This window comes from Trichoplax adhaerens, genomic scaffold, assembly GCF_000150275.1.
Source record: "Trichoplax adhaerens TRIADscaffold_7 genomic scaffold, whole genome shotgun sequence".
In the NCBI taxonomy this organism is placed as follows: domain Eukaryota; kingdom Metazoa; phylum Placozoa; class Uniplacotomia; order Trichoplacea; family Trichoplacidae; genus Trichoplax; species Trichoplax adhaerens.
The window spans coordinates 2,331,075-2,349,022 of record NW_002060949.1 but is presented as its reverse complement, the minus strand read 5'-3'; the positions used below and the strand labels follow the sequence as shown (position 1 = coordinate 2,349,022).

General features: G+C 34.8%; 2 protein-coding genes across 2 annotated transcripts; both read left to right on the top strand.

Annotated features, from left to right (window-relative positions):
• Positions 1–153: 153 nt before the first annotated feature.
• TRIADDRAFT_58048 (uncharacterized protein) lies at positions 154–2,730 on the top strand (the record flags this gene model as incomplete). Its single annotated transcript, XM_002114306.1, has 1 exon — positions 154–2,730. The coding sequence occupies one exon, from the start codon at positions 154–156 to the stop codon at positions 2,728–2,730; it is 2,577 nt and encodes an 858-aa protein (XP_002114342.1).
• A 3,270-nt stretch (positions 2,731–6,000) lies between these two features.
• Positions 6,001–16,065, top strand: TRIADDRAFT_58047 (uncharacterized protein; the record flags this gene model as incomplete). Its single annotated transcript, XM_002114305.1, has 22 exons — positions 6,001–6,061; positions 8,368–8,452; positions 10,349–10,413; positions 10,768–10,880; positions 11,397–11,465; positions 11,919–12,059; positions 12,175–12,206; positions 12,281–12,378; positions 12,519–12,636; positions 12,756–12,859; positions 12,935–12,994; positions 13,092–13,218; positions 13,437–13,584; positions 13,705–13,794; positions 13,868–14,032; positions 14,118–14,289; positions 14,377–14,498; positions 14,573–14,746; positions 14,912–15,061; positions 15,150–15,228; positions 15,773–15,875; positions 15,954–16,065. The coding sequence occupies 22 exons, from the start codon at positions 6,001–6,003 to the stop codon at positions 16,063–16,065; spliced, it is 2,388 nt and encodes a 795-aa protein (XP_002114341.1).
• Positions 16,066–17,948: the final 1,883 nt, after the last annotated feature.

Genomic DNA, 17,948 nt, shown 5'->3' with positions numbered 1-17,948 from the left:
TGCCTATTCAGTTGGTAGTTTAACTATTTATATTAGAAAGACAGATATTTCCTGCAGGAAAATTGTCCAAAAACAACCAATACTAGAATCAAGCGATCGTTTTAAGAGATTAATCATCTTAATTTATGCTTCCATCTTAGCGTGTAACCCAATATGATGATCAATTGCTTTATCGGTATCATTACTTTTCTTACTACTTATGGATCAGCAACAATTCTTTCAGATCCTTATACCACAGTAGGTAAGTTGAATGGCGATTTATCTTTGGGTGGTCTGGTGCCAATTCATAATAGCTATGATGCTGCGACAGAGAAATGTAAAAATTTAGATATAACTAATATTATGAGAGTACAATCTATGATTTATGCGATTCATTCTATTAATCAGAATCCAGCGATATTACCAAATATTACTCTTGGATATGAAATTCGTGATACTTGCGTTAGTCGTACTGTAGCTCTACGCCAATCAATTAATTATTTTTACGACGATCGAAGTGAAAGATCATCTAACTGTAATACTGCAGATACTCCATCATCGAGTGATTCGTACCAAAATTGTACTAGTGATGTATGCGGCAATGGTACCGACAGTAGTACGGAGATAAAAACAGATAGCCAAGGCAATAATAACGTTAATCGTGATAAAATTATCTCTGTTATTGGTCCACTGTATAGTTCTGAAGCGTTTATTGTTGGTACATTGCTGTCGAATTTACATGTTCCTGTAGTGAGTCCTTTGGCAACAAGTTCCCTTCTAAGTGATAAGACCGAATTTACCACATTTTTTAGAACAGTACCATCTAACAGTTTTCAGGGCCGTGCAGTGACCGCTGTTATCCATTACTTTGGTTGGAATTACACCGCGGTTTTGTGGGAGGATGATGATTATGGTAATAGTTTAGTGGAAGAGTTTCAAAGATCTGCCAAGGAAAAGAATGTATGTATTTCAAAAGTGATACTTTTTCCAAAGCGTCCAACTGCAAGCCAACTTCAAAGTATAATTAAAGAACTAAGAGCATTAAAAGTGACGGTTGTATTCATAGCGAGCAATGCTAAAATGGCTCATGAATATTTTATTCAAGCGACTATAGCCAATTTTACCGGTATTACTTATATTGCGCCAATATCATGGAGTCAATCATCGTCTATAATCTCGGAAATTGATTCTGATATTATCGGTGGTACTATTGGACTTACATTGGGTTCAAGCAAACAATACCAATTTGAGTCTTATATTAAAAGTTTAACAGCATGTAACAATTCCGGAAATCCTTGGTTTCAAACTTACTTTCGATCCAATGTAGCTAAAGGCGATATACCAGTGAATGCATGTATTCCAGTATCGGCCTGGAATGATAGCAGTAAAATTACTAATTCGCAGACGATAACATCAGCTTTCATATTTAATGCAATATATGCAGTAGCTCACGCCTTACATGATATGCTGAAATGTAATCGCGACCACTGCCAATCTTTGCCTGAAGAGAAATTTGATACTAAGAAATTAGTTGCATATCTATTTAATGTATCGTTTGTAGATGCATCTAGAGAAAATTTCTCCTTTAACCAGAATGGCGATCCAGTTCATATTCGCTACAATATTGTTAACTTACAACCTAATGGTAAGAATGTTGTTTCAAAAACAATCGGAGCATGGCTTACAACCGGTCAAGCCATTATAAACGACAGCGTAATAGTGTGGAATAAGGCTCGTTTACATTCAGGTGTTCCGATTTCTGCTTGTTCAAGTGACTGTCCACCAGGAACATATCGTGATAGTTTTTCGAATGATAAATGCTGTTGGAAGTGCATATCTTGCTATATTAGTTCAATATCGAATAGAACTAACGCAGAGCAATGTCATGTGTGCCCATATGGTTATCTTCCGAATAGTAATCATACTTCATGTGTGAAGGCAGTTCCAGTAACGATCGATATAGGAGGCTTGCTATCAATAACGTTGATGGTTATATTAGCTATATGTGGCTCTATAGTAATATCATTTTGGATCATTACTATCTTACATAGGCATCATCAAGTAATATTTTCATCAAACTCCATTTTAATTCATATGAGCTATATTGTATTATTATATATGCTGGCATCATCCTATGTATTCTTACTACCACGTAACCGTCAATTCTGTATGGTAACCATTGTCACGTATACAACCTCAGCAACTTTGTTAACAGCGATTGGTTTATCAATGACAAGTGCTGTTGTAGCTTTATTTTCAGAAGTCATGGCATCTTGTCGCTATAGTGAGCACTTTAAAACTAAAGGACAACCATTGCTAGTTATTCTTTTACTCTGCATTCAAATAGTTATCGTCCTGTTATGGTTAATTTTATCTCCTATTGCGACATATATGAGGATAGATTTCAATTATAAAATTTATGAAATGTGCCATTTTCAAAGTCTTGTTGGCCCTATTGTTAGCTTAAGTTATATTGGAATATTAAACGTTATTTATTTAGGTTTAGCTATAAAAGGGCGCCATTGTCCAGATAATTTTGCAGATGCTAAATACTTGTGCGTTGCATGTTGTATTAATATGTGTATATTTACATTTATGGTATTGACCTATTTTATTACATTTGGCCCATGGCAAGCAGGCATATCTTCTTTTAGCTTAGTTGCTTGTGCAATGTCGTTTCTTCTTTGCGTCATGGCACCTAAGATAAATATTATGTTATCTTTTCCGCAATTGACAATAACCGTTAAGTAACTTTCTATGATCCAATTAGCTTCATTAGAGACATTTTATTAAGCGCTTCATCCCATTAAATTATCCGAGAAATGAAATTGAAAGTCATTTGCGCGAACATCCATGCATTGTGGGTACGGAGAATGAAACAAAAGCGAGCACTACAATATCTATTGGTGCTGATTTCAAGTAGCAATTAGCTCATCGTGATGAGCTAATTATTTCTTGCTATTGTAATTGGCAGTTGTAATGGAAAACAAGTCACTATTTTATCGTCGATGATAGATATATTATAGGTATGTCATGTGCAATGCATTATAGTAATAATTAGTACAGTAGTTAAAATTACACCGTTTCTTGGTCAAGTTTAAGTTATGTATGTATGTATGACCAGTTTACCACAAAACAACTTGCATACCAAGCTAGCTTGAATTAGCAATTTTATGTGTTTGTACAAGCATGTACGAGCTTTTATCATGACATACGAGATACTTGTATGCCGTAGGCTCCAAAGCGCAAATGTGGTAATATTGAACTACCATCTCGCAAACATTCAATAAAAAGTTTTATCATTGCATTTTGATGATTCGACCAAAGTGAACTCGTTTTATTGGAGGACAGCACATGTAGCATGCGTGAAGGCTTTGTAATGTCCTATTTTAGTGAATTGATGAAATTTCTAGTTTAGATAGTCGCTTATGACGATAAATCTTTTCAAATTTGGTATATGTGTACGCATAGAAGTACGAGCAACTGTATATAGAGAGGTGTCATCGTATGAGACAGGTATCCTCCTACCTAACTATACAATGCCATCTCAGTAAAGCATATGTGTAAACCTTTCGATATCCTAATGCAGTAGATGTAAGTACATTCTCACTTGCATTAGGAAAAACTTGCCTCGACAGTGTTGATTTAAGGTATCCTACCTAACTATACGATGCTATCTTAGCAAAGTACATGTGTAAACCTTTCGACATCCTGACGTTAGCACATTCTATGTCGTCGTGCTTTAGCATGATAATGCAGTAGATGTAAGTACATTCTCACGTGCATTAGGAAAACTTGCCTCGACAGTGTTGATTTAAGGTATCCTACTGTCACACACCACTAGTGACAAAGTAGTCTACACACGCCAATCCTTGCGTAGAATGCCACTTACTAACTTAAAGAGGCGAGATTAGCTATATCACCAAATAATTCAGTTCCAACAACCGAATACTATGGTATAATTATAGCGTCACAGATGATGTAGACGAGATAGTCAGAGATTTACTATCATTTATTACTGAAGGAATCTTGGCACCCAAGATTATAGTCTTTACAATTAAATATCAATTGAAAAACTAGTTGACTATCTAACCGACTAACGAACTAAAAAGGAATCTTCATAATTAGGACGAGCTTACGCATCGTAACACCTACCTAACTATACGATGCTATCTCAGTAAAGTATATGTGTAAACCTTTCGATATCCTGACGTTAGCACATTCCATGTCGTCGTGCTTTAGCATGATAATGCAGTAGATGTAAGTACATTCTCACTTGCATTAGGAAAACTTGCCTCGACAGTGTTGATTTAAGGTATCTTACCTAACTATGCGATGCTATCTCAGCAAAGTATATGTGTAAACCTTTCGACATCCTGACGTTAGCACATTCCATGTCGTCGTGCTTTATAGGAAAACTTGCCTCCTCAACAGTATTGATTTAAGGTATAATAATAAAGAACTATTCCCAGCCAATATCGTAGCCGATCATTTTCTCTTCTACTACTCTCGGCTCAATCTACCACATGGCGTCAAAACGCTACAAGTGCTTTCCCCATTTTAGTTGGCTCAGAAAGGTGCTTTTCATGCATAAATATGTTGCTGTACATTACTGTACAGACAGGTTGCAGATATACAGTATGTCACAGGTGAAATGACCATTTCCCGACCGCCTCTTTCTTTTGAGTCTGTTTGAGTAGCACCTGTCGATACCATGCGGAATTGGAAACCCAAGGTCTTTTTCTGATTAATTAATTCATTGAACTAGTCGAAGCTGGTCGAACCGATACTCGTGATATATTATATTGTACCGTACCGTATGTTATACAGTACAGTATAGTGTACTGTCTCTCGAAGGGTCTCTAGTGTACACAACATATTCAGTCAGAAGCTTGTCAAAGAATATGTTTATTTATAGAAAGAAATAAGAGAAAATTTGAATTTTCTCTTACAAGTCGCTGGTTCAGTTTGCAGAAGTACTGCAATCATTTACTTCAGTCATGAAAGTTATTATCATTTGAATAGCATCATTTCGTTTGTCTACGTAGCTCTCAACTTTACTCTTTGCTAATTTCTTCTTCGACCGAAAGAAGTTGATCGATCAGCCAGCGTTACGGAGTCGTGTAGCTGCCTGTGTCCGGGTAATTGTCAGCTAATCAAAAGCTAATGATCGCTCTTGGGTCGATTACTGCTTACTTAAGGTCGATTGACACGATGAATTTTTTGAAGGGAACTCCCTCTATTCTTGGGGCTGGACTTGACTATCTTACTTTTATTTCTTTATTTATTTACTGCTAACAGTGGGTAACTCATACTATTTTACTTTGCTTTAAACCCATGGTTGACCATGAACTATTCAAAAATAGGTACTACAGAAGAAGCCCATGGCTTCCTTGCAGTACAGTGTACAGTACATACTGTACTATGTACAGTGTAGAGTACTGTAGGTTTTCTCCTGCTATTTCAGCGGGTCGATCGCTAATCGATAGTGTAGAAGTGTACAGTACTGCACATACCATACAGTATACTGTACTACACTGTACAGTACAGTACAATACGACACGATACTGGACGTAATTTTGGTACTGTACCCATGTCATGGGCATGACGTAGGTCACTCTCTCAGGATCTCTACTGGGTACATTTATTTATTTACTTATTTATTTAGCCTACACGTCTACACCCTTGCATCCTCCCTCTCGTGATGTTACACTATTTACAGAATGATTTTACAGCACAATACGGATCCTTAATAAACGTGATCCAATTTAGCTGACAGATGCTAGAAAAAGGAGCATGATTACAAGACGACAAGATACGCTTGCTCATTGGCCTGGTCGCAATGATTTTCCTAGTTACTTTTGTTGATCATTGGGACTAAAGCAATGAGCAAGCGTTTCTTGTCGCCTTGTATGGACGTACGTCGTACAGTAATGATGGCCCTAGAAAAGTTGCATACAAGTAAAAAAAAAATAAAAAAGGATCTGTATGGAAAGTTTGACGATACTATACTATTAATAAATGGCGGCGGTAGAGACCGCAGCGTCCATCACTGGCGACACCACCATCCATACTGGGTTAAGTAAGTTAGCGCTCTACAGTACAGTACAGTATATTTTTTTCTAAACTCTAGTCTACAGCACATAGTACTGTAAACCACTGTGCGAAGTACTGTGGCCTACAGTACCGCGTACTGTAGAGCGCTGTGAAAGCCATGGGATCTGTATCGTACCGTACTGTACCAACACGTCAATTAGCATGAAAGGTGACCCGCGTACCACCATAAGGGAAACGCTCCGTTGACGAATAAATCTCGTCCGTGAAATTGTTGTTTTGGTTTTTCTTGTGGTGGAAAAGTTCAATTTGTGATCACAGGTAGATTGAACAAGTAAGTTAATCATTGGCAATCGATGATCGTATTGGTTTAGTAGGTGTTGTATCCATAGTAGAGTTGCGCTAGATGCGTAACTGACTTGGTTATTGAGTGCGATAGGATAATGTCTAGTGTGAGAACGACATGGGGGACCAAGGGATGATGAATTTACGATCGATCGTACTTTGAACTTGATAGTTTCCAACATGCAATGATTTCTCCAATGGCTTTTCCAACTACAGTAGAAATTGTTCATAATCCGATAGTGTTGAGGCAAGGTACGGTCGATGATAATCATGGAAAGCATGCATTCGCTACTGCTTTATTTATTTATTTTGAAGAGGACATGAAAATGAAAAAGGTATCGTTTTAATAACGGTGTTTTGCAGCTTGGTTACGATCTGTCTGATGATGATGATGAAATTGTGTTCGACAGTAGTAGAATATCATAACAACACCCTAATGGAGTCAAATCCAACCCATTTTCCTATTCCTCATTCACTCTTTCAATCTCAACATTCTTGTGCAATGTTATTTACTGTACTGTACAATCCAAATCGATAAAACGTGCTAGCGATGGTGAGTATTGGAATGCTAGCAGAAAACCGGCAGGTAGCTGCCTTATTTTCCATCGTTTGGTCCGATAGAAATTGCATTTTGGACATACTGTACAGCGTGCACTAAACGAGTACTAGATGGAGTTATACGCTCAATCAGAGCACATAAGTTTGTCGGGCCATGTGCTTTACATTTTGCTCGCGCTGTAATGTTTTATCATTATGGTAGGGACGAAATGGTTTTGTCCGGTTCGTTTCAACTTTTGCAGCAAAACTTTATGAAAAAAATTCATTTTTATTTTTTACAAATTGAAAGACTTCCTTAATTGAATGATAAATTATAATGTAATGACAACGATAACTTGATTGTTCGGCCGATTGAGTCGTTAGAATCTGTATTCATGGACGTTGTGTTGTATTTCTTCTTCTTTCTTCCCTGTGTGATTGACTTGTAGGCAAATACGGTATGTTTGATGTTAACTGTTTGTTGGCTTCGTCAACTTTTAATGAATTAATGATACTGTACCGAAAATTATCACCGCCAACAGTTATTGAAAGTTGGATCAAATCCAAGTTCTTGCGACTACAGTACAGCTTAGTATCCGACGTATTTTTTTTTTTATTATGATGTACTGTATGATCGGATTCCTAACAAGGAGTTTTCGCTATTTAGGATCGTTGCCTATAAAGCAGTACATTATTACTTTCAGGACCATATTCGAAATGAGTTTGAATGATTTGCTATTAATTCATACGCGTAGAACGGAATTTTTAGTCTTCTTAAATGCTTTCTGTTTTATACTTTCCTCAGTCATTTGACCTTCGTTACAAAACACTGCTGTCCTGTAGTGAAACTACAGTATCGTGAAAATTCTCTTGTAATGAAGGAAGGGAATTGATCATGATTGACTTAACTTGGATTACAATTAATCAACTGACGATCGTTGAAGCACTGCTATTGCAATATTGTAAAGTAGTCACCTGATCGAGGGCCCCCCTAATCGTCATTTTTTTCAATCATGTATCGCCTTGAAGACGACGTTGAAATTGAGCCAAATCGTAATACAAGTTGGTTATCCTATTGTGTAGCGACGTCAAGAATAGCGTTGATAGATTTATTCCTATAATGTATTCCTACTTGCTTTGGGTAGCAGGAGTAATGCACCTTGTCGGACTAATTTTTCAAAAAAATGTAATGAATAATGTTGTTATTAAAGGCTTTTTCGACCCCGCTTGATCATTCCGCGAAAAAAAAAATACTGTACCTTGACCTTATATAGTTAGTCATGAATTTATTGTAATTATAATTGAAGTACGGTACTAGATTAAAATAAATTTAATTAAATGCAAGATTAAATCATTGATGTACCGAGTGATAGTACATTCGAATGAATTTTAAATTAATTAATCAATTATACAGTATACCAATATTGCATTATCCATTTGTTGACATGATAGGTATGGTTGGAAAAGATTGTCGTTTAACTGGATCACTAGCCTGCACATCATCTCGTTCGATCAATCTATCTAATTGTTCTCGAAAGTAAGTGTTTGCGGATAAGCAATAATTAATTGAAAGTTCCTAACACCCAATAGTACTGTATGTTATTCAAACGTGATTCAAGTTGCTATACAGCATTGTATGCAAGTGGCTTGATTCATCTTTGATTTGCTCTTTTCACTTCTAAAACAACTTTTATCAAGTTTTACACCGTACAGTATTTCCAAATTTGTGATTGCATACGCTATACTAAAGTAGTAAAGTACAGTTCCGTATCTATGAGTATATCATTTATTTCCAACACGATTATCATTAGTGGGTATGGCAGTTATGAATGCTTTTTTTGTTATTCAAGAATCATAATGATCATTGTTAATATTCATGAATTGCTTAATTTAAAATGAAGATGTTAGTATAGAAATTTGAGGGCATTTTTTCCCTGAAGTAGTACATTCTTCCTTGATTTAGATATTGAACTATAGGGTACGTGATAATGACATAAGCAGTCATCTTTAGAAGACTTGCTCATTGTCTACACGTTGTAGCTAGCTATAGGCGGCCTAAGCCTTTGCTTTATATAGGCCGTTGCTGCGCTATCTCAATTTAATTATCATCGTGTATAAATAGTATGTATATTTAAGTCATGTTGTAATTTGTTTTCCAAATTCTTGTCGGTAATAGCCGTCAACGCGTAAACGTGACCTACTTTAATTCAGTTAATAGGTACAGCATTGAAGGAGACAAAAAACTTGTATCTGTGGTTATTTAATAATTTATCTAGACAAGTCGAACTCCTGCTTGGCATACTTTGCGTACTGATTGAGTGTACATACAATAATTTAGTAGTCTGCACAGCCTTTATACTTTACGCCTATATATTGTATACCTACACAGATAGCAGTAATGTACGTGTATAATGAATCACTCATAATACCGTCGAGTTAGAGTGGTAAAAGAGTCTTTCTTTATGTCTCGATGGATACTAGTCTGTAATACGTTAACACATTGCAGTGTGGATACTTCATCCCAAATACGTTAATTAAACTTATAATGTTGATCAAGTCCGAGAGGGGTTATGGACTGTAGTTTTTCCCACTTTTATAATGTAAATACTAAGGAACGGACTTAGAAGCCCTCGAGTGATGATCACTGTCTCACTGATTAGCTATAATTGTTATTTGTCAGTTACTGTACAATGTACATACTCATCACACTCGTAAACACTGACGGACTTTACCAAATGTTAAGACTCACAAATACTGTAAACAAATTATTAGTTATTCCAGGACGGATTTCTCTTGTCATTTATTTATTTAGATTTGTTCTATGCATTTCTTAAAAAGTGTTATTAGAGTAGATCAATGACGGTCAGGTAGTAACTCATAAGCGTTTTCTTTCAGATTAATTAATTAAATTAGTAACAAATAAACAAGGGTACATAAGGTATTACAAGCTAAAGTATGCAGAATTTACTATACGCGTATAGTATACTGCCAGACTATGCCGTTATATATCAATACCAATATCTTATTTAAAGTAGTGATAGTGTTGCTACATTGGAGGGTATACGTACAACAGTGAAGAAATATGTTAATTAATCTTTAATATCAACAAGTATTGAACCGTGCCCATACCTATCAACAGCTCAGCTTTACCGTGTACTCGATGCCATAGCATTGATCACGACGCAATTTCTAATTACAGTACCTAAATTTCAGTTAAATGATACGTAAAAATATCATACCCTTTGTGGATATAGCTACCGATGAAAATGATGCATGGTAGAGCTTCAATGCTAGTATTATACCTATATTGAGGAACAAGCACTGATACTATGCTTAATTCCCTGATGTGCTTCTATGCTGTGATTATACACTTTTACTGCTTTAATGTAACCAAAAACTATAAAAAAAATAACTTTTTAACATCCTTCACTAGTGATATTCGAGAATATTTCATCAATGGCTACGATTTGGATGAAACCTTATTTACAAGTTTAAAAGGTATTTCCGAAGTATTGTATTTTATCGATTTTAAATACGTATACTACAGCCTATGTTGTCGTCTAATGGAGAAGTTTACTTTCTTGAGTACACTACAGTAATCATGCAATAGTCTCGCTGAATTTATAATCTATAGTATATGAATAAGATATTGCATAGGTACGGATATTAGTACAAATAAATGATTATGATATTTTACGTATTTAAGCTTTTGTATTAGCAGTATAGCGCAATATTTGAAAACTTTACAGTTATTTCTTTTTTTGAGATTATACTTCTTAATATTACGATAGAAGAATTCTATTCTGAGTAAATTATTAAGTTTCAATTCTTCATGCTATCTCTATTAAATAGATGAATCGAGCTTCTACTGTTGTCCCGATCGTCTTCGCTTGCCTTTAATTTTCTATTACGGACATACCGCTGCAGTACTTATAAACAAGTTGATGCTAGCTGGTTTGATCAAGGTTTGAGTGTAGATCTATAGTATTTAATTACGCTAACGCTTGTACTAGCTGTCCATCGTATAGTACGAGCTCGTACATTAGTATATACTGTAATCGCTTTGATTAGTTCATAGAATCAGCATTACATTTTAAGTTAAATTATTATTGTACAGTACAGTATACACGTAGAATGCTATTAATGTAAGAACTCATGATGAAATGTTCCTCATCTGCGTTCTGTTTCCATCGTAATTTAAGCTATCATTGAATCTAGATTTTTACTTAATGGCGTATTTTAAAATAAGGTTTTTAGCTTACGGTAAACCCTAATTGTGACATAATTAGAATATATATATTAGGAAAGTTTAGAATGCGCACGAATGTTAGGCTATCTTCAAAAATTCTTTCGCAAGTTACTTGATAGATCAGGAAGCCTTGCTATAGATTGTTCTATATTTACCTGTGAGACAAGATAGTGCTTAACTTGCCTTTAACGGACTTTAATAAATTAAAAAAATTTCAATATTGTCTGTGAAGGAACGTGTCGATCTAGAAATCGAAACTTTAATGGAAACTGGCGTCGATGAAATGTCCTGGGATGATACGGTAATAAATCCAAGTAATAATACTGTACACTGTACCTGCATTTAGTAGCTCAAATCCGTCGATATATAAATAGGACAAGTTGATAGATTTTCTGCATGTTGTAGTTACGACTGTTCTTGTACTGATACTTTCCAGTTAGCAGTAATCAAAATTTCTAGAAAACAAGCTGCAACTTGGTACATAAGATAGTAGTCAATTTGCTCGTTGAAAAGTAGAATTTTGATTACTGTTGGAGGAATAATATGCAATTATTATTGGCAACACAGTAATTCTTTTAATATTCAGTTTACAATCATTAATTAAATTAATTTTGGAGCTTTGTGTCACATAATGATTATTTGAGACTTCAATGCTACAACAATCATATATATATATATATTTATCTCTTAATGTGTTATAGCAAGTCAATTGCATTTTACTGGACATTCCATCATTTTCGTTTTTCCCTGCTAGGAGAATTATCGTATGGGTGGTAACTTTAAATGGCCTTCTGTAAAGGATATACTTGATTATCGTGCAAAAGTACGAAAAGTTGTGCTTGATGTTATCGATACAGCACCACTGGTATTACCGATTACGCAAGATAGCCCATGGGTAAGAGTTTCGCGAATGCATTAAAATTACCGTTAATATGCAATCTTTATAGTTGAGTCTATGGTATGTAGCAAATTTCGACGAGAATAAAAAATTTTGTTTTATGTTATTGTAGTGGGCTGTCATGTTAGGCCTGGACCATGAAAGGTATTGATAATTAAAGTATTAGTGCTTGCATGTTCTTTACTGTATCTAATCAAGCGAATATTTTTCTGTTATAGAATTCATTTTGAAACTTCTAGTGTTTTAATTCGTCAAATGCCCGTGGATTTGGTTACGAAACCTGTCAACTGGAATTATGGACCCTTGGAAAGTTCAAGTAATATTTCTAAAACTAATCGTTACTGTAATTCTGCAGTGAAATTTTAACCTATTGTATACAGTTAGATTGAAAATTTTAGTTTTATATCGCTTGCTAAAGTTGCTGTATTGCCATTACTTTTATGTATCAATTGATAGATGGTCGTGTTTACGAAAATCCCTTTATACGGGTTGATGGTAGCGTTGTTAAATTCGGCAAGTCGAGAGACTTTCCTTCGTTTGGTTGGGATAATGAGTATGGAGAAGCAACAGTTGAGTAAGTATCCGTACATAATTTTTGTCTGTTTACGGTGCTATAGTGCGTTATATGGTAGGTTATACTTATATGTTAGCAATGTTATGCAGTATCATTAACTAGGAATTGTTAATATTTAGGGTTCCATCATTTGAAGCACAGGAATTTCCGGTTACTAACTATGAATTCTTAAAATTCGTCAAAGCTGGAGGATATGATAAGAAAGAGTTCTGGACTGATGAAGGTATAATAAAGTTATGCGATCATTTTAATGACCGCGTCACTTAATTATCTAATATCGTAATTCTTTCGAAATTAGGGTGGCACTGGAAAGAATATCGAGAGGCTAAGCATCCTACCTTCTGGGTTTGCAATGAAGGTAAAGATTTGCATTCATTTACAAATTATTCATAAATTTTAAATAAAATCTATTCCATAATTTATATATAAATACGTTTATACATGTGTCCTGTTAGGATGTAAATCAGGATGTGGAGCATCACTAGCATCTTATTCACATTGTAATGGAAGACCTCAAAATGGAGATAGTACTAATGGCTCTAATTCTCGGAATGGACAAAACTGTTCCAATTCTAACTATAGGTAATATTTTTTCTGAGATTTTACCGGTATCTTTTTGTATTATCGCATGGTTATTATACCACAGTTTCATTGCATTTTCTATACTGTATAATAATTGATGTTATTAGCAGTGTCCAGTACATAAAATAAAATTCGTCAATGAATTGAATCGTTTTCATTTATTATTGAGTTTGTGTTATCTTGAAAAATTTTGTACATATTAAATTTCCATACTATAGATACCGAGCAATATTCGACGTACTTGATATGCCTCTTGACTGGCCTGTTGAAGTAAATTATCACGAAGCGAAAGCGTATTGTAGTTGGTTGGGTCAAAACTATCGCCTTCCTACTGAGGCTGAGTACCGTTTGATGCTTGGTCGTAAAGTATGTGACCACTTGTGATTGATATATAATTATGATCCAGTAAACTTACTGTAGTAGTATATAGGAGCCTTCAGTAATTTTTGATATTTTAACTAGCGTATATCACGTATTTTTCTATAGCTTAATGACTCTGCACTATTTCCTCGCTGTGACATGGCGTTTGAGAGTAATCCTCAATGTAATATAAATATGAAGTACTGTTCCTCCACTGTAAGTGTAAAGTAAAGCACAATAGTGTTCTCATGACGCTACTGTAATTATAATTAAGTCGTTTTTGCTGTAGCCCGTTAATTTGTATGGTCCATCATCTGCTGGATTCTATGACATTATGGGAAACGTTTGGGAATGGGCTGAAGACCACTTTAATGGCTTACCTGGTTTCAAATCTCATTATGTCTATCATGACTTTTCAACTCCTTGTTTTGATGGGAGGCACAATATGATTATGGTATTAAATGTGATATATGTATTTACCGGTAGCTAATGGAATAGGATTACATTAATACATTATCATTGTTTATTAACCATCTTAGTACGGTTCGTGGGCATCTACAGGTGGTCTATCATCTTGCTATGCGCGATTTGCATTTAGACGGCATTTCTTTCAACATATGGGCTTTCGTGTTGTACGTCATAATCCGGATGCTAATATCCCAGTTCGTCTCGTCAATGCTGAAGTGTTTGTCCTTGGTGTTGGTGTAGAAGGTATGGCTTATTTATGTTTTATTACTATAACGTTTCTGTTCCAATATGAATTAGGTCTCTTGTTAATGTTGATAATTTCCACTGCAGACAATGAGCCTTTGCTAAAAAATTGCGATGATCGATATGTATCAAGTACTAATGAAGAATTTTCATACGATACTGTTGATGCTGTAAACGAAATCATTTTGTCACAGTTTGGAAATGTTAATGTATGTTATTATGACCATCTTAGATATTTTATTTGAGTCGTATAAAAATATTTTGGTATAATTTTGTGTCAAAGGTATCTCAGATAGACGGAGTAGGTTGCGAAAATGGATCGGCTGAATTATATTCTCAAGTAGATAACATTTGGATTAAGGCTTTAAAAGAGTACGGTATTAATACGGACAGTGCTCTTGATATCGGCTGTGGAGTTGGCAGAAATTCTTTTGAACTCGCAAAATATTTTCATAAGGTTTATTTTATGTGAAATTTATCATTTTGACGATACGTACCATATGTATCAATTTACTGTATGCCAATATGTAATACTCGTATTAGATCAAGAATACAGTAATCTAAAACATATATTGATATGAATTATAGACATTATAGTGTATAATCAATTATAACAATTAAGGTTGTTGGAATCGACTTTGGTGGACGTCTAATTGATACCGCCTTAAAGGCTAAAAAAACCGGTGAAATTAAATGTTGTCAGGATGGGCATGATGAAATTGTGATTAAAACAGATAGTACGATAAATCGAGATAAGATTACATTCATGCAGGTACTATTTATGATAATTTACTCGTAATGTATAGATGAATCATTATGGCATATAAAAATAATGATTGCAACGTGTATACTTTTTCTAGCTGACGTGGTTACCAAATGAAATTTGTATGTTCGATTTCGTATTGCTTACTCATCTGAACCGTGTTGCCAACGACAAAGGTTGGTAAATATTGTAGTTGTAGAATGTCAGTGACATTGACCTTTAGGGCTACAGTATATATATTAGTAGTTGTATCAACATAATTTTGTATTGCTATATATGAATTTTGCGTATCCCTGATTGTCTTTATTACACTTGTCTAAGTTACAAACGTTAAAAATCGTGGAGGTCTATTGCTGTCTTTTTCACCATTTATAGCTGGATCTCGTATTTCTATCTGAAAGGCGTCTAACAGATAGAAAGAATTAATCACTACTTTCAAGAATTTCGATACATTTTTACGCATCACATATTGCTTTAGTTATATATCATTTAAAACATAAAGATCGTGATCAAGCGTACATAAGTTTCTTAAATTACCTTCGGGATATCACATGTATTATCTTCTTGCAACTGATTCAGTTTTCTTCCTGCAACTCTCTATTTGAGATAAGTGTTATTAGTTTCCTAACAATCGGCTGGTTGAGTTTTGAAAAGCATGACTGTTCTCTTGTTGTTAATTATTATGATGTATGAATAGTAATATACTATTTTTCTTTAAAGCCTGGATACTGCGTTTGAAAGAAGTAGTTAATACTGATGGATTAGTTGTAGCTATTAACTACGACAGGTCGCCTGATTACATAAATTCTTTGGTCGGCAAATGGTAAGTTAACTGGAACTTTTTTTTCAAATTCAGATTACACTTTATGTTGATTCTGTTTGTTGTACTGTATTGGCATAGGTTTAATCTTCGAGAAAATCATAATATTTCCTATCGAAAAGCTTGCAAAGGTCAAATTTGTGAATCTAGTACGAGTATCACTATTTGGCAACGCAATGCCGTTATTGCTTAGCTATGCCGTCCACTTAATACAGCTGACTATTTAAAATAATAGATATCTATACATTGGTGATACTAGATATTACCATGGTTATAAAATGGTTACGATTATAGTTGGCTATTGAATTATTTACTAGTATCGTATGAATCGCCAAAGACAAGTAGTTGATGAGATGTTTTCAAATCGATAGGTATATAACGACAGAACTTAAAAAGTGATATAGTAAAGTGGTGATACTTTAATAATATGGCTGTCAATTCTAGGCTTCGCAGTGATATTCATTACAAATGCAATATTTTACACTTATGATTTTTGAATCTTCATTAATAGCATACTGTAAGATGTTAGAGAATCTGAATATAGTTAGTATGTAATTTCTTTTTACGATGCATTGCTTTTCATTTACAATACGAATGTCTATTACATTATTTAATAATGGATGGATGGACGTACTGTATATTGTGAATTTTGCGTCGTTATCTTACAATATATCAATCGGTTACTCTTTGGGTATTTTATTAATTGCTTTTATGGTAAGTAGGGGCGCATCACTCTTTAATCATTTTACTCATTGGTAAACATACAGAGCGATAAGAACATTGTGGCGATTGCGTTTGATTTAAAATATGTATTGGTAGAGGAAGTTATAATTTCAGTCGTGAATATGTAGTATAATTTTATACACTTGTTATACTGTACTACCACACTTACGGGAACTATTATCAGTATCAATTTGTCTGATGTAGGAATATGAATGTAGATTTGTAACCTTATGTACCTGTATAAGGTGTTTGGTTAATGGCGATTAATAAACATGCTTCAAGATTTTACGAATAATACAAATGTTTGTTTTAATGTGCGATAGGAGAGGCGATTTGCAAGTGATTGACTTGCGATTTGTCATATTATTTATTATACGTCGCTAGCAAAGTATCATTGGGCTTATCCCTTTCGTCGCTTGAAAGACGTCTTGGGAGTAGTCTATTTGAGCGATGTGGTTATCGATAACTCTCCATAGGCGCACGTACAGTGTGCTTAGCATCCATATACCAGGTAGCTTAGTGCAATATGAATCGTATGACATGCAGTGAGCAGTGGATAATTTCCATCGGCCGATTTACGATAAAAGTAGAAATTTGGGGGGGGGGGGAAATTAACATCAAGTTCTTAACTCATACTATCTCCGAAATAAAATTTTGCTGTATTCTGATATTTTTCTGGGAATAAAAATCTTACCTTAATTATCCATTACCGATGCCATTGAAATATCGAAGCTATCATTTTTATGCTTGTTCACCCATGAAAACCCTAGCTAGAAAGTGTACTAGCCTACGGGTTAGCTATCCTCAACTCAATTATGCGAGTAGAGAGTATTGAGTTTCTCTATGCCTGGTATCATACAATCAATGACAACCGCTGCTAATGTTGCAATCATAGCATCGTAGCTATCATTTTACTGTACTGTATGCTTGTTCACTATTCACTTACAGACTAGTTCAATTTAATGTAATCAATATTAACCTTTTTATAATGTTGTAGTTGTAGTATCGATGCTGTCATTATTACGCCTATTCACTAATAATCTAGCTAGCAAAGTGGATTAGACGAGTAGTTAATGATAATAATTGTTATTGCAATCAGTGTCAAGTCGACCGTTAAGCCTGGCCGGATCGAATGGGGGGCGTGGAGGGCGAGAGTACAAATTTTCTCTTGAGCAGTCCCTGGTCACGTACAGTGCATTGTACTGTACAGTATAGTAGTGTACAGTACTTGTACTGTACAAACTGTCATGATTTGTTGTGATTCACAGTTAGCACAGAGTCTGCGCAGACTACTTTGAAAAGTCCAAAGCGCCAAAAGAAAATTGTAACGGTTAGTGGCAGTATTGTTGCTGT